The 23,444-nt window shown below is 43.5% G+C and overlaps 1 protein-coding gene across 1 annotated transcript; it reads right to left on the bottom strand.

Moving 5' to 3' along the window:
* Positions 1-485: 485 nt before the first annotated feature.
* On the bottom strand, positions 486-16,864 carry LOC115159501 (gelsolin). Its single transcript, XM_029709287.1, has 16 exons — positions 16,709-16,864; positions 10,417-10,614; positions 9,821-9,975; positions 9,345-9,506; positions 8,940-9,089; positions 8,656-8,745; positions 8,375-8,507; positions 7,109-7,413; positions 6,417-6,550; positions 6,241-6,331; positions 2,876-3,046; positions 2,583-2,757; positions 2,361-2,488; positions 2,194-2,271; positions 1,804-1,864; positions 486-1,606 (listed from the first exon to the last, which is right to left on the bottom strand). The coding sequence occupies exons 2-16, from the start codon at positions 10,607-10,609 to the stop codon at positions 1,437-1,439; spliced, it is 2,196 nt and encodes a 731-aa protein (XP_029565147.1). The 5' UTR covers positions 10,610-10,614; positions 16,709-16,864; the 3' UTR covers positions 486-1,436.
* Between the last annotated feature and the right edge of the window lie 6,580 nt (positions 16,865-23,444).

The following is a 23,444-nucleotide window of genomic DNA, read 5'->3' as shown; positions in this document are numbered from 1 at the left end:
AAGCATTAAAAATCCTTCTTTAGTCCGTCTCCTCCCCTTCATCTACACTGATTGAAGTGGATTTAACAGGTGACATCAATAAGGGATCATAGCTTTCACCTGGATTCACCTGGTCAGTCGATGGCATTGAAAGAGCAGGTGTTCTTAATGTTTTGTATTGTCAGTGTATTCTGGTGTATAGTGTTACTGTATGTGTGAAGGAGGACATTGTTACATTATTTCATGTTACTAAACCGCTCTGTTGTAACCTATTTTTCTCATATTGAAATGATTTCTTATCATGTTTATATTTTCATATCATTATCATGCAAACTTGCTGTTGAACAGTTTCTATAAAGGTCAATGTTAATTATGATGAATTGCATTGACATACATTTGAAACTGCACTTCAAAACAAACGTTTCTCTTTCACTGTTGTCCTTCAAAGCCATATTGTTATATTCACTATGATTCAGCCTTTAAATAAACATGATATACACTTTAAATGATATATGATGGTGACATGAGGTTTTATTGAAACAATAGTAAGGCCAGGGGAAAACCATTGAACTTGACTGCTGTTACGTTAATTGCGTGATCCTTATACTCCTGACTGGCTGACACCAAACAAATACAATGTTCCCATGTTGGTGGAGACTGCATTCACGGTAAACAACCTTTAAATTGTTATTGCGCAATCTGTAGCTATACGGATTGATAACTAGTGAGGTTATGTCTGGCAGTGTGATTTCCTCAAAGCTTTGGCTCCCTGCCTCTGTTGGTTCAGATGATTGTAATATGCTGGGTTTCTTTATGGTGAGATACTGAATAGAAACAGCCTAATGTTGCTGACATCGTATAAAACACGTATAAAATATCTCATACATAAAATATATTTAAATCTTCATGCAGATTGTAGCAGGTGCAAAGCCTTCTCTAAGCCTGTGGTTCCATTAAAGCCCTTATTATTGGTCACTTGCATGCTTATTTGCATACGTATAAAAGCAAATAAAGTCTCCAGTTTATTATCAGAAGACTGCATTGGGTCACTGCTCCTAAATATCCTTGGATGAATTTAGAAGCAGGGGTGGGCTGAAATAATGACATTATCACAATACCAAAACATTAAATGAGAAACATATGTTTTACATGTGGTGGGGGAGTAGAGCTAGTCTATTACAGTACCTTATTGACATTGTGCACCAGTGCTCTGTATCAGATATACAGGGTTATGAAAGCCTCTTCTACTCTAATCAAATCTAACCTAGAAGCTCAATATTCTTTGACACATTTCCTTTTTCAAAATGTCAAAATTCAACAAAAAGCATCCTCTCACTGGCAGTCAGAAGAAAGGAGGTTGGCAGGGCATAGAGGGTTCCCCATTAAGTCTCATGACTGCAGCTGCTCAGTGCGTGCGGTAAAGTCAGGCGGCAGGGTTAAGGGTTAAAGGTGAGGGTTCACAGCTCCAGCTCAGCCATGGCCCGCTCCAGGGGGTCGCTGGTCCAGTACTCATGGTCCCAGCCCAGGAACCAGCCGGTGAACGTGGGTGGCTCGAACCCTTGCTTGATCTTCACGATGGGTGTCCTGAGGTCACGGTTGGCAGGGTCCGTCTCAATGTAACGCACAGCTAGGGGAGGAAGGGATTCAATCATAGTTCTATAGAGAGCAGTTTTCCCAGTGGGAAACTTCTCAATCAAATCATTTTAGTCATGAGTAATGCACTCAAAAAGACAAGGTGGCATGAACATTCTCTATGTAAAACCGTCTACAAGATAATTCATAAATCATTTATTAAATGAAGCAGTTTTCCATTTTATTCCTTACCGGAGGCCATCGCCTCAGTCTTCTCCTCTTCATGGGCTTCATTCCCGATCCAGACAAACACCTAGAAGAGGAATTTCAACTTTCATTAGACTATGTACAGCAATTCATCTGTTATCCACTGTTACTGTGCAGGTGTAAGATCTTCATTTGTTCACTCTTGTTGCTGAGAATTTTCCTTTACCACAGGAAATGCAGATGAGCTTTGTGATTTACATAAATTCACTGACAACCAACACTAAGACAGGGTTATATTAAGAGTATTGCACTTTTTATGTAGTTTACTTTAGTCAACCTTATATTGCTGTTACAATATAGGTCAAATTAAGATCCTATATCTGCATACTTAATAACATTCACATCTCAGAAAATACCACATGCTAATTTATCTACCTGATCCCATGTGTCCAGGATCATGACATCATCAGTGGCCAGATCTTCTTGGGTCATCTCCCCAGGCACCTCCTCAATCTAAGTGGAGAAGGCGACAAGGCATTAGAAGAACCCGGGTTAAAGGTGTTTAACCATGAATGGCTTATTGTAATAATAATGGGACTCACAATGAAGTTTCCAGTCTTGTTGGAGCAGGCAAAGAGCCTGGGTGGATGGGCGTCCATCTTGTCCTTGCTTCTGAGTCTGGAGGAGGTGCGGTATGCTGCCTTCCCTCCCAGAGCCTCCCAGAAATCACCTGCATAGACACACACAATAGTCAGTTGGTTACGACATGCCACAGCCAGCCACAGAGCAAAGGTCAGCCAATGTCATTGACACAGTGTACATACCGGTCTCTCCGCCCTCAGGCAGTTCTGAGGAGGACACCCCCAGGATAACACAGAGCTGCTGGGTGCCATTTTTCTCAGTGTCACTGGCCCCCTGGCCCATCCACACGAAGGAGGCTCCAGGAGTCACCAGGAGGAAGGCATCGTTGGAGTTCAGGTTGGAGGACACAGCATCAACCTAGAGGTGGATAAGACATGGTGGGTAGAAAATGACCACGAGTGTCATGCCTGTAAATATATTGCAGTTTAGTAGCTGATTTCAGAAAAAAGAGAGGCCTTGTCCTCATGTCACTCACCTCCACAGCTCTTGTGCACCCTGCAGAGTTGGAGCGCACCTGGAAGAGGCGTGTTTCTGCGGGGGCGGACTGGCCCCCATCTCTGGACGTACCTCCCTTGTACACCACCATGGGTTGCCCCCCGAACAGGCTCATAAGGTGAGCTGGCTCCTTGCCCTGGGCCACCCTCACCTGGACCACACAGAGCAAAGTAGTTAACAAACATACACTGAGTATACCAAACATTAAGAACACCTGCTCTTTCCATGACAGACTGACCAGGTGAAAGCTACGATCCCTTATTTATGTCACTTGTTAAATCCACTTCTATCATTGCAGATAAAGGGGAGGTGACAGGGCGGCAGGGTAACCTAGTGGTTAGAGCGTTGGACTAGTAATCGAAAGGTTGCAAGATTGAATCCCCGAGCTGACAAGGTAAAAATCTGTTGTTCTGTCCCTGAACAACCCACTGTTCCTAGGCCATCATTGAAAATAAGAATTTGTTCTTAACTGACTTGCCTACTTAAATAAATAAAAAATAAGGAGTTTAATCATTGAGACATGGATTGTGTATGTGTGCCATTCAGAGGGTGAATGGGCAAGACAAAACATTTAAGTGCCGGTTTGTGTCAAGAACTCAACGCTGCTGGGTTTTTCACACAACAGTTTCCCGTGTGTATCAAGAATGGTCCACCACCAAAAGGACATCCAGCCAACTTGACAAATGTGGGAAGCATTGGAGTCAACATGGGATAGTGTGGTGAAAAACAAAAATAATCTTGGATCTTTGGAAGAATATAATTGTATTTAATTACATCTATTTGGAAATCTATGGACATACTTGCAACGCAGCCTTGCTTGTGTCTGCAAAAATTTCCCACAGGGTGGCAGCAGTGAGCTCTGAACAACAAGGCATGAAAACACTAAGCACCAAGTGTTCTACAGCGCTCCCCACCCTACTTTTCCAGCATGCTGTGTATCTGTCTGGCTGGCTGGCTGACAGCAGGAAGTCCTGTTTAGTGGATGCAGCAAGCTTGTCTCGCCATCCACCAGCACAAAGGGGCCTTCTCTCTCTCCTCCCCTTAAAGAGCAACTGCTCCTAAAAAGCAACTTCTTGATTAGAAAATTGCCAATGTGGCATCGATGAGTCAGAAAAATGTATTTTGTGTAAAAATTAACTACAAATGAACTTTTGATCCTAATGTCAGTCTCGTCCAAAACTGAGATTTGCGAGATGATAGGATAAATTGTACAGTACGTCATGGAATGACGAGTACTGTAACGGTTTTCAGTGGGTTGGATTTATTTGAATTGTTCCCACAGCTGGCAGCACCCAATCATCAATTCAGAGCGCAGTTGCATGCGACCCAAACGTAATGCCCATGGTCAATTTGATTTGACATTCGATATCCCTATCGGGGCTAGTTAGGGACCATCAATAAATTACACAAGGTACATGGGACAATATTTTAAAAGGTTCATAGCTCCAAATTTCAATGACTTAAAAACCTAAAACCAACTAAAATCTTATAAAAATATTAAAAGCATTTAATGAGACAACTAAAAGATGTGCAACATTAAAATGTTATCCCACTTACATTGTGTAATTTATTGACGGTCCCTAACTATCCCAAGCGATGGGCTATCCAGAGTCTGACTGTGTGCATTTCTCACTGTTTAGTTACTCGAGTGCATTTGTTCTCCTCTTAACACCATTCCTGACATTTTGGGACCTGGGTGAGCCTGCACAAAGCCTTGTTCAGTTTTTTGGGTTTTCAAAATTGGAGACTACTAATCGGAGAAATAAAGATTAGGTGCTTATTGCACAGAGTTAATGAAGAAGTCTACCGCTGTACTGAAAACATGTGTGAGGCAATGTTCCAATCTTGGATGTTTAGTGTGATGACTAATTTCCATGCACTGAGTTCCTCTAAATACTGTTTCTGTTGAATGACTATGAATCACACTGTTACAAATGTATGTATGATTATATGTGTGTCAAATCAAATCAATTTGAATTTGTCACATGTGCCAAATTCAATAGGTGTAGACCTTACAGTGAAGTGCTTACTTACAAGCCCTTAACCAACAATGCTTTAACATTTTCTTAAAACTTCTTAAGTAAAAAATAGATAAATAAAAAATTGAAAATAATAGTAACAAATAATTAAACAGCAGCAGTAAAATAACAATAGCGAGGCTATATACAGGGGGTACAGAGTCAATGTGCAGGGCCACCGGATAGTTGATGTAATATGTACATGTACGTAGAGTTAAAGTGACTATGCATAGATAATAAACAGAGAGTAGCATCGGCGTAAAAGAGGGGTCTGGGTAGCCATCCGCTGTTAGACATCATGGACACTTTGATGGAACATAAACAGGTTTGTGACTGACGTTTCCACCCTGGTGGGCTTCTCCACAAATGTAGGATCACTGTTAGGCATGCATTACAACAAATCAATTAAATTACTACGTAGTGCAGGTCCCAATTTTTCACACTGGCTTTAGACAGGAAAGTGAGACTGACAGGCACAGACAGACAGATACACAGAAAGAGATGGTTGCAGACATTCCCAGAGCATGGAACCTTATACAGAGCCAAGGCTCGATCTAGCCAAATCATAATGAACTTCAGTATATAAGACAACCTACAACAGCGTTTCCCAAACTCGGTTTGGGGACCCCAAGGTGTGCATGTTTTGGTTGTTGCTCTAGCACTACACAGCAGATTCAAATAATCAAAGCTTGATGATGAGTTCCTTATTTGAATCAGCTGTGTAGTGCTAGGACAAAAAACGAAATGTGCACCCCTTGGGGTCCCCAGGACCGAGTTTGGGTAAAGCTGACCTAGAATCACTGGTGGCCTCTATATAACCTATGCAATGGTCCTTGCTTGAGTTGAGCACATCTCATAAGGACGAGCAAGACAGCTCTTTGTCCCTATAACAGGTCAGGCAATTGGCTCGTCTGGGAACAGTAACTGTGTCAGAGTGCCGAAGCAACAGAATCCGAGAGGATAAAGGGAACTCCCTCATAAACATGGCCCTGGAATGTCCTGTTTTGGGTCCCTGTTGATTTCAACCAGCTGATTTCTCTGTAAACACATTGAGCCACATCAGTTAAATACACTGCTCTGTACTGAGTTATGCAGCCCTGAGAGGGGAGTACCAGGGTGGTAATAGGAGAACCTGAAACCTGGAGAGAGAAAGCAAATGAAGGACAGGAAACAATGAGAGGAGAGGGAGAGTGACACACGGGGTTACTGGTTCGAATATAGATGAGGCTAAGAGGAAACCATAAAGAAAAGGAATATGCGATGGGAAAAGAAAGCCACTTCTATACACACACACACACCCACCCACTCACAAACACACATTCATTACCTGCACAGGCCCACCACCAAGCTCATCGTCCAACTGGGCACCCAAGATGGCTGAAGCACCAATTTCATCCTGGGAAGAGTCACTTCCTTGCCTGAGAGAGATTCTAGTTAGCAATGTATCTCTTCTGATGGTCTCTCTACTGTTTCATTTTACTTTTACTTTAGTGTCTCTCTTACCACATGTAGATGATGTGCCCTTGGCGTCCTCCATGGTGGTAGTTATAGAGGATGATGTAACTGTCTCCGCCATAGAACTGTCCATGTGTGGAGGGGTCCACTTCCACCTTGTCTGATCCCTCAATACGCCAGATCTGTACATAAACATACGCATGATGTGACCCCTAGTGGTGGCAGGCTACCAAAACAGAGCTATGTATGTAAATACAAATTCATGCCCCTTTCATTTGGTTGCTATCTGTTCATCAGAGATTTCCTACTTTAATATCCTTCCTCTATCGGCTACATTGGGCAGAAACCCGAGCATACCTCCCTCACAGTCTACATAGATTAACTCACAGAATGCTTTTTACTGTATAATAGCCCTAATACATAAAGTTGATAGTTACAGCAATACTGGGGTGGTAGGTAGCCTTGTGGTTAGAGCATTGGGCCAGTAACCGAAAGGTTGCTAGATCGAATCCCCGAGCTGACAAGGTACAAATCGGTTGTTCTGCCCCTGAACAAGGCAGTTAACCCACTGTTCCCCGGTAGGCCATCATTGTAAATAAGAATTTGTTCTTAACTGACTTGCCTAGTTAAATAAAGGTTAAATTAAAAAAATACAAATAAATCCTGATCCTGATAGTTACTCTGGGAAGGCTTGTCGTACAATGTGGGCACAGGCCCAGCCATTCGTCTTGTCCACCCACCTGCTTCTCTCCGTTGCCGCCATCCACCATGCCGTGCTGGGCAGACATGGCGGGGGAGTCGTGGAGTGTGGCAGCATCAAATGGCACCTTCTCTAGCTTGGCGATGCTGTTGGAGACATAGGCCACACCCAGACCCTCCGTCTGGTCCTTGTCACGCCAGTTCTTGAAGAACTGTTTGAAGAGAGGCGTCTCTCCCATCTCCGGCAGGATCTGCACCTGGGTGTGTTTCGGGTAGCCCATCTTCTTGATGAACTCATCTGCTGCCTTCATGGCTGCCTTACGCTCCTCCAGGTTGGCTTCTTTACCTGAGTAAGAGTGTGTGGAAGAGGGGTGAGAAATACAAAAAGTGGGTTTAATGAATTCAACCACTTAGAAACTATAAAGACAGAGGACTATATATAAATAACGGAGGACAATTATATGTTGAATTAAGAACAACACCTTTCAGTTGCAACCAGGGGCATAAATTGTGTACGGTAGGGTATGGCGGTCGCCATACCTTAGCTCAACACCAGAAATGTAAAATAGGCTACTAAAATCATTCCAATCCTGATTAAAAGGCAAATGTAGTTTAGTGGTATTAGAAGGCTGACTTTAGAACTACGCGGACACCTGGGAGTGGGAGGGAAGGTTGTTTGTGTGGCTGGCAGGCTTTATGGGAGGCACTTCGATGCAGCTGCGGGGAACAGCAAGACTTTTTCTCAAAACAGTGCAGAGTTAAAGATGGCTGTAGTAGATGGCTTTGGCTAGGTAACTGCTGTTTGACTTCACATGAAATTAAACTAGTTTTAATCCCGGTGCTGAGCTCGTGCGTTGCAACTAATTATTGTATGACGTGTTTGTAGAATGTTAAGTCCCCTATTGACTGAGGTGATTGAAGCTACAGCAACAAGGTGATAATGGCTGGAAGTTGTTTTTGCTGTTCTCCAAATTGCATATTAGAGTTTTTAAATGGTGTAGAAATGCAGTAAATGAGCTTCAATTTTATACACATTCCTTTCAGGTTAAGCTGAAATAACACCCCTGGTTGCATCATATGCTCTCTGTGGAAGTTTATCATGTGACACTGTTCAAGACAATGTCTCATTCTCTAAATGGGGTCTGTAATGCTATGCGTTACCAAATGGACATGACAGCAGCCATACCATGCCAACACAAGTCCAGCTACAGTACCTTCATTGACTGGTTGAATTGGTGGAGTGTTGCAAACTGTGAAAAATTAGCTGATCATAAATATGTCTTTGATATTGGGTGACCCCAGCTGACCTTTCCAGATGAAAATCTTGCCATCGGAGCCGTGATCCAGGATGAAGCAGTCGCTGGACTCCAATGCACTCTGGGAGAATGTGTTCTCTGCTGCCACCATGGACATGGCCATGTCTCCACTGGCATTTGACACCTGGGGGAGAGGAGGAGCGACAGAGGAAGAATTGTAGAGAGATCAGAGACGTGTATGTGAAAAGTCCTCAGGGTCTATATGAGATGTTCTCATTATGCAGCTAGACCAGTTGATCTTGGTTTCAGTAGATTGTTCCCTGTATTCCCACCTTGTACAGTTTGGCCATCTTCCTGTTTGAGGCATCTGCTTTGATGTCATCAGAAGATCCTTCAGGAAAGTCGGGTTTATCTCCCAGAACCTGAAGACGCACAGAGAAGATCCCTTTTAGAAATACTTTTGAAAATTAAACAATGCTTTAACCACAGCTGGAGTTTATTCAAAAGTCCATTATGCACCATTAAACACCATAATAAACGTCAACCAATCACAGACAGAAAGAGTGATAAAGAGAGTAAGAAGACTCTCCTGTTCTTTAGTTGTTTATGATCTCACCTCTATCATCTTGTCTCTCTCTGCTCCCTCGTCACACACGTACACGCGAGCTCGCCCACTGCGCTCGTTGTCACGGATACCCTTGGCAACCTGAGTGGCCTTCAGCTTCTCAAAGTTGTTGCTCTGGGAGCCACACCACTGGTAGATCTCCTGTGGGAGGAGGGATACACAACAAACAGGATACGTGATGTGGTCAGCATCGACCAGGAATTTGTTTGCAAGAATTGTATGTGTATTCGGACAATCTTTCTATTAAACGTTTCTCTTTTCTCTTAAACAAGACGTGAAACATACAATGTGCATGCTTCTCTGTTTATTTTATTGAAATGTGACACCAATGTTTGATGACGCTATGTCGTATCAAATTAAAAGTACACCATCTCCCTCAGGCTGATGGTAACTCACGCTGCCCAGGTCCAGGATGAAGCAGTCTCCCTGGTTGAAGCTGTCCCAGCTGACAGGCACCTCGGTCGCCCTGACAACACGCCGACCTTTGACCTGTAGCACCCGCTGCATAACCACCTCGTTGGTAACAACATGTTTGAACCCAGATGCTACGCCTCCTTTCTAAAACAGTGACAAAAGATATGGCACGGTTAATATGGAGCCATTCACATTTCTAGGGCATATTTCCACCATTAGATTAGAATAACTTTATTATCACAACAAGGGGATAATACAAGGAGGGCATACTTTATACCTATTAAAAGGTTGATGTACTCCAAAACCATTTAGGTATAGTTTATACTTTATAGTTAATAACAATACCCCTGCCTGAGGTATGAATGCAATATTATGTGTGTCATGGCCTGGATTTGTAGCAATAATGCCAAAACTGTCAAAGAAAATTCTAATTGTCATCTCAAATAACATCTCCTCACCAAGTACTTCAGTCCAGCCTTGAAGTAACCCAGCAATACTTTGGACTCATGTCCCTGGACCTCACGGTACTGGATGGGTTTACCTCCCAAATGGTCATCCATCTGGACAGTGAAGATAGCTGCTGCTCCACTCTCATCCTGGGTGCAGAAGTCGCCTGGAGCAGAAAAACCACCGAGGTTAAACTCAACCTCTGAATTGCAATGTTTTGCTCTCTTGTCTTTGTCAATGGAGGCCCAACCCCCAATGGCTACTTAGTCTGCTAGATTCCACAGATGTCATGGATGACTATTTCCCTGAAGCAAAACTCAATGGACACATACCGGTACATCGAATGAACCAAGTTTGAGTATCACTCACTTAGTCCATTTCCCATAACATTCTGCTAGGGTTCTATCTAACAGGCTGCCTAGAAGCAGGGATGATCAACTAAATTAAATGGGCCTGACTCAGCATTCTGTCTGTGCACATCAATCATAGAGATAGAATTACAGTACATACCCACCACAAGTCATTCTAGTAAAAGTATTTCTATGACGTCAATCATATCCACCAGGGTTTGTAATGCAACCCATCCTGCTCCTGGTTCTGTCCTCACCCAGCCAGAAGTGCAGGTCATACTGCAGGTTCCCGGAGCGCTGCTTGATGGTGTTGAGGATGAGGTAGGCATCTCCCGTGTAGAAGCTTCCATACAGATTCTCTGGCACAGCCACCAGGTCAAACTTCTCAATCCTCCACACCTGCAGGCCCGCATGCTGGCCAGCCTTCTCAAACTCAGGATGGTACACCATGCTGCCTGCATGGAAAGATCACACACACATGCTTTAATAGAGGATATTGATGATATGGAATACTATTAATTCACTAATTTCCAAGTTATACTGAGACAGTAAGATAAGAACAAATATGACTTCAGGACCAAGATCTAGTGAAAGACAAGAAAAGTCTTGTCTCTACAATTTATGGACATAGTTTGCAGAAGTGAGCCACTCCCTTCACTGAGAGCTGTTGTCATGGATATAAAGATAACATTTAGAGTCGTGAGTTAATAATGTGTGATGTGGTGACTCATTGGTGCCCTGTGCTGTTGGGTGTTTCCTCCTCTCTCTGATCGGAAAGTGCTGTGACTCAGTTTGAGACGGGTAGCCCCAGCAGTGGTGTCACCACAGTATACAGTGAGGGAAAAAAGTATTTGATCCCCTGCTGATTTTGTACATTTGCCCACTGACAAAGAAATGATCAGTCTATAATTTGAATGGTAGGTTTATTTGAAGAGATTTTTAAGACTTGAGGAGCATATCCTGTAAATGTCTAACTTAATGCCTATCCTCTTTGCAGGTAGTGACCACAGGAAAGTGACCACAGGAAAGCGTGTCAAAATGTTCAGTCAGTGGTCTAGATGCCAGGTAATCATGCTTAAGTTGGTTCCTGCACTTAGACAGTAGCCCTGCCACACACTGTTTCCACAGCAACCAAACACATAAGGTGATGCCCACTGAAAGGGAAGTGTCATATTTGCTCAGCTTTCGAAAGCAGTAACTGATCAAGATAAGATTACAAGGCCTCGTTTCTTATCCGTTTTCAAACACACAACAACAACAACAGTTCAAATAAAATGAGAAGTTAAATTACTGTTACGGTAGGCCTACATCTCCATAGCATAACACACCCTGAATGAATTCTATCCACACTTAACATCCCAGACAGCGCAAACAGGCTGCTCTGTGCTCCTAAATGAGGCAATGTTCTAGAGAGTAAACAGTGTTTTCTGCACCGGGGCCCATCTGCGTGCCTCAGGACTCCAACTAATATATTTCGGGAAAGACTGCAGTTTGGTGCTCCTTCTCAATTTGTATGACTAACCCTCAGCAGCAGAGCATGGAAAACATCCACACGTGACCTTGTTTGGGAGAGAATTCAGGCAACCCTAACCCCGAAGAATATGATGTTCCTTTTTCCTCTGTCTCTACTCTTTTGTAACCTATGACAAATTTCACAAGCAGCCATATACTTATTTTCCATCTCTTTTCTTACATGAAGACATGGTAGTAAGTCTTATAGCCATCATAATCATCGTAAAGTTCTGTATTGATGTATTATTGTAGTTTTCAATCACACGGGTATCTGTCCTGTTACAAATTTCACAGGGGGAACAATCTGCCACTGGAGAGAGCAAACAGAGAACAAACCATGGGCTATAAACAACACACTGATTCCTGTTTCAGTTGAATATATAATAATTTGATAAACACCAGATCATGAAGTCAGATTTACAGCTCACAGGGATCTAAGGAACATGGGACTAAACACCTCCCTCTGCAACTGGATCCTGGACTTCCTGACGGGCCGCCCCCAGGTGGTAAGGGTAGGTAACAACACATCAGCCACGCTGGTCCTCAACACGGGGGCCGCTCAGGGTGAGTGCTCAGTCCCCTCCTGTACTCCCTGTTCACTCATGACTGCGTGGCCAAGCACAACTCCAACACCATCATTAAGTTTGCCGATGACACAACAGTGGTAGGTCTGATCATCGATAACGACGAGACAACCTATAGGGAGGAGGTCAGAGACCTGGCCGTGTGGTGCCAGGACCAGACAAAGGAGATGATTGTGGACTACAGGAAAAGGAGGGCCGAGCACGCTCCCATTCTCATCGATGGGGCTGCAGTGGAGCAGATTGAGACCATCAAGTTCCTTGGTGTCCACATCACCAACAAACTAACATGGTCCAAGCACACCATGACAGTTGTGAAGCGGGCACGACAAAACCTATTCCTCCTCAGGAGACTGAAAAGATTTGGCATGGGTCCTCAGATCCTCAAAAGGTTCTACAGCTGCACCATCGAGAGCATACTGACTGGTTGCATCACTGCCTGGTATGGCAACTGCTCGGCCTCCGACGCAAGGCACTACAGAGGGTAGTGCGTACAGTACATCACTGGGGCCAAGTTTCCTGCCATCCAGGACCTCTATACCAGGCGGTGTCAGAGGAAGGCCCTAAAAATTGTCAAAGACTCCAGCCACCCTAGTCATAGACTGTTCTCTCTGCTACCGCACGGCAAGCGGAACCGGAGCACCAAGTCTAGGTCAAAGAGGCTTCTATAAACAGCTTCTACCCCCAAGCCATAAGACTTCTGAACATCTAATCAAATGGCTACCCAGATTATTTGTATTGCTCCCCCCCCCCCCTTTACACTGCTGCTACTCTGTTATTATCGATGCATAGCCACTTTAATAACTCTACCTACATGTACATATTACCTCAATTACCTCGACTAACCGGTGGCCCCGCACATTGACTCTGTACCGGTACTCCCTGTATATATCCTCGCTATTGTTATTTTACAGCTGCTCTTTAATTATTTGTTACTTTTATTTCTTATTCTTATTTTTTTAGGTAAAAAAATATATAATAATAATAATAATTAACTGCATTGTTGGTTAGGGCTTGTAAGTAAGCATTTCACTGTAAGGTTGTATTCGGCACATGTGACAAATAAAATTAGATTTGAACTACTGTATATTGACAGATCAGCCCAAGTCAGCTTTTACCTGAAACTCCGTCCAACACCATGAACATTGCCATGTCTCAGATAGAGAGAACCATAGAAAGAAATTATGAATGAATAGAAGGTGCTTGAAACCTCTAACCCTGGCAATTCGACTGGTAAACTCATCATGGGTACCTTCGCAATGGCTGCTTGGTATTGTGAGGTCATTTCCATGGTAACGTAGAATGTTCCTTCAAATGATGCTAACTGGATGTGGCTCATGCAATGGAATGCATTTTTTGTAATGTAATTTGAGTTGATTCAACAAATCAAAGCACAGATTGCTGGGTACACTTCCTGCTTTTGCTTCCTGCTTTGCTCCTATGGGTACACTCGCAATAACCATCAATCCACCCATTACGCCGTCATTGACTTGAATGGGGACACCCGTTCTATTCATTCTTATTTCTATGGAGAGAACTACACCTGCAGCTCACTATGTTTCCATGCCTTGATCAATTTGTATTAAATGAAATCCCATGATCAAGGGAAATGTACTCTCAGTTAGTTAATTCCAAACTTTTTGCAGTATGAAGTATGATGTTACATGACCAAATACCTGGAACTGTGATCTCTACTCTGACAGAGAGGACTGTTCGTTCTGTGAGAACATCAAGGCCCCCAGTGCTAGATCACTACCAAGGTATTTACATATGAAACATCATCTCAGCAAGAACCATGCAGGAAGTTATCTTTCTTTGAGCGAGAAGCCAGCCCCTCTCAGCTCCCACTGTCACGTCTCATCAGAGAAAGCAGCTAATTAAGTTGCATTGCATATATGATTCATTTCTGTATATGATATGAATATATGCGTTCATCAAAATATATTGCAGCAACCTGACAAGTGACACTGCTGCAACTTTACTTAGATACAAGCAACAGTATCTTCCTCTGTAATTACATGTCTGCTTCTGTGCTAGGAGAGGGGATGTCATTTGTTTACTGTAAATCATGTCCCTGGACCTCACAGTGTTGACTAGCAATGCTATACTAGCAGAAATTACTATATACTATATGCCTATGTTATGTGTCACTGTCAACACAAACTATACTCTAACTCAGTCACTTCTCTGATGATAATCTGCTCTGTGTTCTGGTCAGTGACTCAAAGGGGGTAGTTTGGTAGACTCCATACTCCACAGGAGGGAGAATAAATAGAACAGATCACCTGACTGCTTGTCCCAGTCTCATTGGCACATGAGGATAACAGAGCTGCCCCATGCAAATCCTCAAGACTTCCGCAAGTCATTACCCGTCCCTCTTCTCCACAACCACATAAAAGTTAGTCAGTCATTCCAGTATTCCCGCCCCCAGAGACTTGCTGCTGGCCTGTACGCTGCACCCCTCCCCCACCAACCAGACCCTTTTTACTCCTCAGTATCAGATGAACTGGAAAAAAGCTTGGAATGTGTTCTGGGTTAGCTGCTGCAAGGTCTTCACTGAGGCCCAGAGAAAGGAGGGATGCTGGATTTGAGAAACTGCATTGTACTGAGAGCTGTTGCTATAAACCAATTACGTTATAGATTACATGAAATACACGATCATAGCTTTTTGGTTTTCCTGTTTCCTCGTTTTTTGCTCTCAGCAGTCTGATAGGGTTCAGGTGTTAAGTCTAGTACTCAAATCAATGCATTGATGACGATCTTCACGTCCATCCTAAGTTTCCTATAGTTCGGTTTGGAAGAGAGATTCCTCAGTACTAATTTAGGGGTGACTCATTTTCACCACTCAGGCCTCTCCCTCAGCCGAGTGTATATCATGTGCCTACCCTCAACTCTACAGGCCTTCCCAGATAGACATTCAGCTTGGCTCCTTTAACCCCTTCTTTCCATCTACATACTGCAGTGTTTACACAGAGTATAACATCACCTGGAGAGGAAGAGAATCAGAGCCAGACTGTGACTTTATGGCAGTGTAAACACATAACTCCGGTTATAAGGCCGGACATTAAACTTGTGCGTGGGTGGGTACCGTTTCTAAAAGGGTTCAAAGTCAAGCACAAATAACGTCTTATTTACCTGGCTTCTCTTTCATTCTCTCTCGCATAAAAGCAATGACGCACATAACACGCGCACACACTTATATATGGTTATTGCTCCAGCTAACACAGTGGATAAAGTGTGATAAAGTAAGGCACAGAGGGATTAGGTGTGCTATAATTTGTGGCATCAGACAGCTTTCCCTGGTCTGGGCCCTCTCATATCTGTGTGGGTAAGAATCAGACACTTCCCCTGCTGACTGAGCGCCAGGTTGCTCTGTCTCACACACACACACGCATGCGCGCACACACACACACACACACACACACACACACACACACATTATTTTCTACAGGCCAACACGCAACACTGTAACTTCCTCTTATATGGGTTATTCATCATGCAAGGCCAGTGTTTGGAGTTGTGAGTGTTTCTATGGTGACTAAGGATGTCCATTTATAGATATGAGAATGCCCAACTGTTGATGGGATATGCACAGTAGGCATAGACAAACAGGCAATCATGTGTGCCATTTGATTGACACATACTTGCACACCCTTTCAAACAATATACATTTAGCAGGAATATTTTCATATTGTAAAATGATCATTCATAATTTGACAGTCACTGTATATAGTGAAGCATGCATTCAGAAGCATCTCTCTCTCTCTCTCTGTCGTGCAAGACCTATAAACGCTTATACAACTTTAACAAAGTTATTATGTTATTACAAAGTTGTAACAGTTTCATTAACTATAGTTTACAAAGGGGGGAATCATCAGAGTGTAAGATCTTCTTTCACATATTATAACGGTTTGTGCATCTAAATGTAATCTGAAGTCTTGATGTTGGAGTCTTTTCTTTTTTCTCTTTTTATTGGCAAATGTCAATGTTTTTTCCTATGGTTTCTTCCACGTGTTTCACTGTCGGTCCATATATTACATGGCATCCTCAGATATAATCATTTGGCCTAGCTCAGTTTATTAAGTCATTGTCTCTGTTAACATTTTTGTCAATCATAATGATGGCTGTTTTACTCCAATTACGCACAAAAAACATCATTCACCAAATATCGGATGCATAAACAGAAAGGGAAAAAACACTCGAATCACCCACACTAAAAGTTTCAGCAAATAGTATCAAAGCAGCGAAACATCGCCAGTAGAATAGGACTGAATGCATATTTAGTTTATGTTTTAAATCGTAGCCTATGAGTATAGCCTAATGATCATCGAAAGAATAACGGTCCGGTTCTGGTTAAATCAGCGATGTCAGTGGCATCTATCTTGCTTCATTGATTTAATGCATCATTGTAACAGACACCAGAGTGGCGGTACACAAAGTGAAATGAATTGCTTACCGTATGCTGTGTGATTTAGACGTTTTCTAGACCGCGGCGGGTGTTTTGGGGCTGCAGGAGAGGGTTTAATTTGTCAGGACAGTGTCGCTTGGCAGGGTGTGTTGGTGCGTCTGGCTTGGGCGGAGCAACTCCCTAAATGACACTCGCGCTACAGGGGGATCAAGCTGGCATGTAGTGCCGCGTTCAAGTGCAAGTCGGAACTCCGGGTGTATAACCAGTTAGCAAGTCAGATATTTCAGAGTTCCGATTAGCACATGAACGCGGCATAACCCCTCCCTGTCTGACAACCACAGATGACAACGGAGCATGATAACCTATTACAGCCCACCACTTTTGTATGAATACCATACGGAGTACAACTGTGTCTTGCAAATTCTTAATAATAAAAATGTGCTCTCTTTCTCTCAATGTTATGCATTCAAACGTGGCCATAAAACACTGAAAAACGATTAACTAAATACCGGGAAACATTGCCCACACTTGCGTTGCAGTTTATTTTGACAAAGGTTTGACACAGGGACACAGCTTTGGTTTTAGAAGTGGGGGGATATAATTATTATTCTTTTGTCGGATAAACACTCCAAACAGCCTACCCTACTGCTCCGAGACATCCGCATGGTCCCAAAGTAAACCGTTGCCACGTTTTGTATCACATTCTAATGATAAACCTGGGGAAGACAAAAATGCAATTTCAGAATGTGGGTGGGTCCCCTTCCCAGTCCCCTGTGAAAGTTGCGCCCCTGATAGACATATACAATATCCCGTTTTGATTTAGCTACCTCTTTGCTTCTAGGGTGAGTCCTTATGAGGGCAAGTGAAGTCTGTCTGTTGGAAAGGCCATGGCACTATCTGCTGGTAAGGCTAAAGTATGGTTGGATGAATGTGATCCTCGTCATTTGAGGTGATTCTCTTGACTAGAGTGTGGATTTCATAGGGCCTCTTTTCCAGAGGAACAACCTCCAATTAATTTTTTTTTAATCATAAAATGCAACTAGTTGGATGTATGTCAACTCCCAGCGAGACCATCAAAGGCATTTCATTTTTACAATTATTGTCCAACAAGTGTTTATAGGCCTTGATTGTTTAATCATAGGACTGGGCTCAGCAGGAGCTGCCCTCCCGTAGGGGTGGGAGGGTCAAGAGACCTGAGAAGGCAGAACAGAGTGCTCGGATTAGGGTGTCGGGTTTGAGCATAGACTGAAGGTTGTGAGGGCAGTTCCTCTTGCTGTTCCGTAGGCAGGTACCATGGTCTTGTAGTGGATGCGAGCTTCGACTCGAAGCCAGTGGAGTGTGCGGAGGAGTGGGGTGACATGGGAGAACTTGGGAAGGTTGAAACAAGGCAGGCTGCAGCATTCTGGATAAGTTACAGGGGTTTGATGGCACAAGCAAGGAGCCCAGCCAACAGTGAGTTGCTGTAGTCCAGACAGGAGAGGACAAGTGCCTGGATTAGGACCTGCGCCGCTTCCCGTGTGAGGTAAGTTCATACTCTACGGATGTTGTAGGGCATGAACCTGAAGGAGCGAGTCACTGCATTGATGTTTTCAAGTACATAACTATAGAGAACATACAAAAAATGCTATGGTAATAAAAAAGGTACGTTTACACACAAAGACGAAGGGGCTGTACTTTCCAGTCATATCCAGCTGAGGTTCTGGCTGCCTTTTAGGTCGAAATGTTGGTGGAAGTGGCTCCACATGATCCTCTAGCACAGTGTGCCAACGGTCCTCTACCTCGGTGGTTGCAACTGGTGAACTGACCCTCCTCCGCTTGTGGGCTGGCCTCTTCACACCTCTAGATGACCGGGCGGGGGTGGGTGTGGAGCCTGGAGGAACCAGTTCCTACGTTTGAAGGAGTGGGGATGGAGGGCTTGAATATGGTCTCTTTGGAGTTGGCTCCCAGAGGTAATCTCTACCACTATTGAGGATTTTTTTAAATTAAGTTGGAAAGTTGTGTGGCATGGAGCACTGTCCTGCTGGAAAACCAATCCTCAGAGTTGGGGAACATTGTCAGAGCAGAAGGAAGCAAGTTTTCTTCCAGGACAACCTTGTACATGACTTGATTCATGCGTCATTCACAAAGACAAATCTGCCCGATTCCAGCCTTGCTAAAGCACCCCCAGATCATAACAGATCCTCCACCAAATTTCACAGTAGGTGCGAGACACTGTGGCTCGTTGGCCTCTCCAGGTCTCGCACCCACTGTGACATTAGTTTTTTTCTTTATTTTTACTATTTTCTACGTTGTAGAATAATAGTGTAGACATGAAAACTATGAAGTAACATATATGGAATCATGTAGTAACCAAACATTTGCTATAATGAGAGCATTGCACACTCGTGGCGTTCACTGCACTAGCTTCACCTGGAATGATTTTCCAACAGTCTTGAAAGTGTTCCCACATATGCTGAGCACTTGTTGGCTGCTTTTCCTTAACTCTGCAGTCCAACTCATCCCAAACCATCTCAATTGGGTTGAGGTCGGGTGATTGTGGAGGCCAAGTCATCTGAAGCAGCACTCCATCACCCTCCATCTTGGTCAAATAGCCCTTACACAGCCTGGAGGTGTGTTGGGTTATTGTCCTGTTGAAAAACAAATGATAGTCCCACTAAGCACAAACCAGATGGGGTGGCATATCGTTGCAGAATGCTGTGGTAGCCATGCTGGTTAAGAGTGCCTTGAATTCTAAATCAATCACAGAGTCACCAGCAAAGCACCCCCACACCATCACACCTCCTCCTCCATGCTTCACGTTGGGAACCACACATGCAGAGATCATCCGTTCACATACTCTGCGTTTCACAAAGACACAGTGATTGCAACCAAAAATCTCAAATTTGGAATCATCAGACCAAAGGACCGATTTCCACCGGTCTAATGTCCATTGCTCATGTTTCTTGGCCCAAGCAAGTCTCTTGTTATTGTTGGTGTCATTTAGTATTGGTTTCTTTGCAACAATTCAACCATGAAGGACTGATTCACGCAGTCTCCTCTGAGCAGTTGATGCTGAGATATGTCTGTTACTTGAACTGTGAAGCATTTATTTGGGCTGTAATTTCTGAGGCTGGTAACTCTAATGAACTTATCCTCTGCAGCAGAGGTAACTCTGGGTCTTCCTTTCCTGTGGCGGTCCTCATGAGAGCCAGTTTCATCATGGCGTTTGATGGACTTTACGAGTGCACTTGAAGAAACTTTAAAAGTTCATGAAATCTTCCAGATTGACTGACCTTCATGTCTTAAAGTAATGATGGACTATCGTTCTTTTTCAGTCTTCAACATAAAAATGCTACCAATTTTTTTTATTGAAACTTGTTGTTAATGATGGAGTCACTCATGATTCACCAAACAATATTTTGAAAGAGGAAGTAAAGTATTTTAAGAATATGTTTTCATTTCAGTCTCCTCCATCTCCACTAACCGAAGCTCATTGTATATTTTTTCCCCCAGAGGAGGGTTTTCTTGATGCAATTAAAGCCTTTAAGTCTGGGAAAACTCCAGGGCTGGATTGCATACCAGTGAAAGTATACCAAACCTTTTTTTATATACTCAGAGGACCATTATTAGCATGTTTTAACCACTCCTATATAAATGGTAGATTATCGGACACACAACAAGAAGGCCTAATTTCATTATTACTGAAACAGGATCCAAGTGGTTTAAATAAAGATCCAGTCCATTTAAAAATTGGAGGCCTCTTACACTCCAGTGTTGTGATACAACAATTCTAGCTAAATGCTTGGCAAATAGAATTAAAAATGTTTTGTCAGATATTATTCATCCTAATCAGACAGATTCTGTACATGGTCCATACATTGGAAATAATATAAGACAAGTACTGGAAACAATAGAATACTATGAAATATCGGGGAAACCAGGCCTTGTTTTCATAGCTGACTTTGAAAAGGCTTTTGATAAAGTATGACTGGAGTTTATATATAAATGCCTGGAATATTTCAATTTTTGAGAATCTCTTATAAAATGGGTTAAAGTTATGTATAGTAACCCTAGGTGTAAAATAGTAAATAACGGCTACATCTCAGAAAGTTTTAAACTGTCAAGAGGAGTGAAACAAGGTTGTCCGAAATCGGCATATCTATGTATTATTGCCAACGAAATGTTAGCTGTTAAAATTAGATCCAACAATAATATTAAGGCATTAGAAATCCATGGCTTAAAAACAAAGGTGTCATTGTACGTTGATGATTCATGTTTTCTTTTAAAACCACAATTAGAATCCCTCCACAGCCTCATAGAGGATCTAGATACCTTTTCTAACCTCTCTGGATTAAAACCAAATTATGATAAGTATTGCATGAGTATTGCATAAGTCACTGCATGTTAACATTAGAAGCCTCCTCCCTAAGTTTGTTTTATTCACTGCTTTAGCACACTCTGCCAACCCGGATGTCCTAGCCGTGTCCGAATCCTGACTCAGGAAGACTACCAAAAACCCTGAAATGTCCATCCCTAACTATAACATTTTCCGACAAGATAGAACTGCCAAAGGGGGCGGAGTTGCAATCTACTGCAGAGAATGCCTGCAGAGTTCTGTCTTACTATCCAGGTCTGTACCCAAACAATTCGAGCTTCTACTTTTAAAAATCCACCTTTCCAGAAACAAGTCTCTCACTGATGCCGCTTGCTGTAGGCCACCCTCTGCCCCCAGCTGTGCCCTGGACACCATATGTGAATTGATTGCCCCCCATCTATCTTCAGAGCTTGTGCTGCTAGGTGACCTAAACTGGGACATGCTTAACACCCCGGCCATCCTACAATCTAAGCTTGTTGCCCTCAATCGCACACAAATGATCAATGAACCCACCAGGTACCCACCCAAAATCTGTAAACACGGGCACCCTCATAGATATCATCCTAACCAACCTGCCCTCCAAATACACCTCTGCTGTTTTCAACCAAGATCTCAGTGATCACTGCCTCATTGCCTGCATTCGTAACGTGTCTGCGGTCAAACGTCCACCCCTCATCACTGTCAAACGCTCCCTAAAACACTTCAGCGAGCAGGCCTTTCTAATCGGCCTGGCCCGGGTATCCTGGAATACTGACCTCATCCCGTCAGTAGAGGATGCCTGGTCTTTCTTTAAAAGTGCCTTCCTCACCATCTTAAATAAGCATGCCCCTTTCAACAAATTTAGAACCAGGAACAGATATAGCCCTGTGGTTCCCTCCAGACCTGACTGCCCTTGACCAGCACAAAAACATCCTGTGGCGTTCTGAATTAGCATCGAATAGCCCCCGTGATATGCAACTTTTCAGGGAAGTTAGGAACCAATATACACAGGCAGTTAGGAAAGCTAAGGCTAGCTTTTTCAAGCAGGAATTTGCATCCTGTAGCACAAACTCAAAAAAGTTCTGGGACATTGTAAAGTCCATGGAGAATAAGAGCACCTCCTCCCAGCTGCCCACTGCACTGAGGCTAGGAAACACTGTCACCACCAATAAATCCACTATAATTGAGAATGTCAATAAGCATTTTTCTACGGCTGGCCATGCTTTTCACCTGGCTACCCCTAGCCCCGGTCAACAGCCGTGCACTCCCCACAGCAACTCGCCCAAGCCTCCCCGATTTCTCCTTCACCCAAATCCAGATAGCTGATGTTCTGAAAGAGCTGCAAAATCTGGACCCCTACAAATCAGCCGGGCTAGACAATCTGGACCCTCTCTTTCTAAAATGATCTGCCGAAATTGTTGCAACCCCTATCACTAGCCTGTTCAACCTCTCTTTCGTATCGTCTGAGATTCCCAAAGATTGGAAAGCTGCAGCGGTCATCCCTCTCTTCAAAGGGGAGACACTCTAGACCCAAACTGCTACAGACCTATATCTATCCTGCCCTGCCTTTCTAAGGTCTTTGAATGCCAAGTTAACAAACAGATTACCAACCATTTCGAATCCCACCGTACCTACTCCGCTATGCAATCTGGTTTCAGAGCTGGTCATGGGTGCACCTCAGCCACGCTCAAGGTCCATTACTGTGCAGCCGTATTCATCGACCTGGCCAAGGCTTTCGAGTCTGTCAATCACAACATTCTTATTGGCAGACTCAACAGCCTTGGTTTCTCAAATGATTGCCTCGCCTGGTTTACCAACTACTTCTCTGATAGAGTTCAGTGTGTCAAATCGGAGGGCCTGTTGTCCGGACCTCTGGCAGTCTCTATGGGGGTGCCACAGGGTTCAATTCTCAGGCCAACTCTTCTCTGTATACATCAATGATGTTGCTCTTGCTGCTGGTGATTCTCTGATCCACCTCTACGCAGACGACACCATTCTGTGTACTTCTGGCCCTTTGTTGGACACTGTTAACTAACCTCCAGACGAGCTTCAATGCCATACAACTCTCCATCCGTAGCCTCCAACTGCTCTTAAATGCAAGTAAAACTAAATGCATGCTCTTCAACCGATCACTGCCCGCACCTGCCCGCCTGTCCAGCATCACTACTCTGGACGGCTCAGACTTAGAATATGTGGATAACTACAAATTCCTAGGTGTCTGGTTAGACTGTAAACTCTCCTTCCAGACTCACATTAAGCATCTCCAATCCAAAATTAAATCTAGAATCGGCTTCCTATTTCGCAACAAAGCATCCTTCACACATGCTGCGAAACATACCCTCGTAAAACTGACCATCCTACTAATCCTCGACTTTGGCGATGTCATTTATAAAATAGCCTCCAACACCCTACTCAACAAATTGGATGCAGTCTATCACAGTGCCATCCGTT

Source organism: Salmo trutta, chromosome 23, assembly GCF_901001165.1.
Source record: "Salmo trutta chromosome 23, fSalTru1.1, whole genome shotgun sequence".
Lineage (NCBI taxonomy): Eukaryota > Metazoa > Chordata > Actinopteri > Salmoniformes > Salmonidae > Salmo > Salmo trutta.
Note: the sequence above shows the minus strand (reverse complement) of the source record. Positions and strands in the feature narration are given on the sequence as shown.

Coding starts and splice junctions, on each gene's coding strand:
- LOC115159501 (XM_029709287.1), bottom strand. CDS start 10,609: ATGGTGTACCATCCTGAGTTTGAGAAGGCTGGCCAGCATGCGGGCCTG. Junction 8,508..8,655: donor AGATGGCCAAACTGTACAAG/GTGGGAATACAG, acceptor CCTCTCCCCCAG/GTGTCAAATGCCAGTGGAGA. Junction 1,865..2,193: donor TCCTGGACACATGGGATCAG/GTAGATAAATTA, acceptor TTCCTCTTCTAG/GTGTTTGTCTGGATCGGGAA.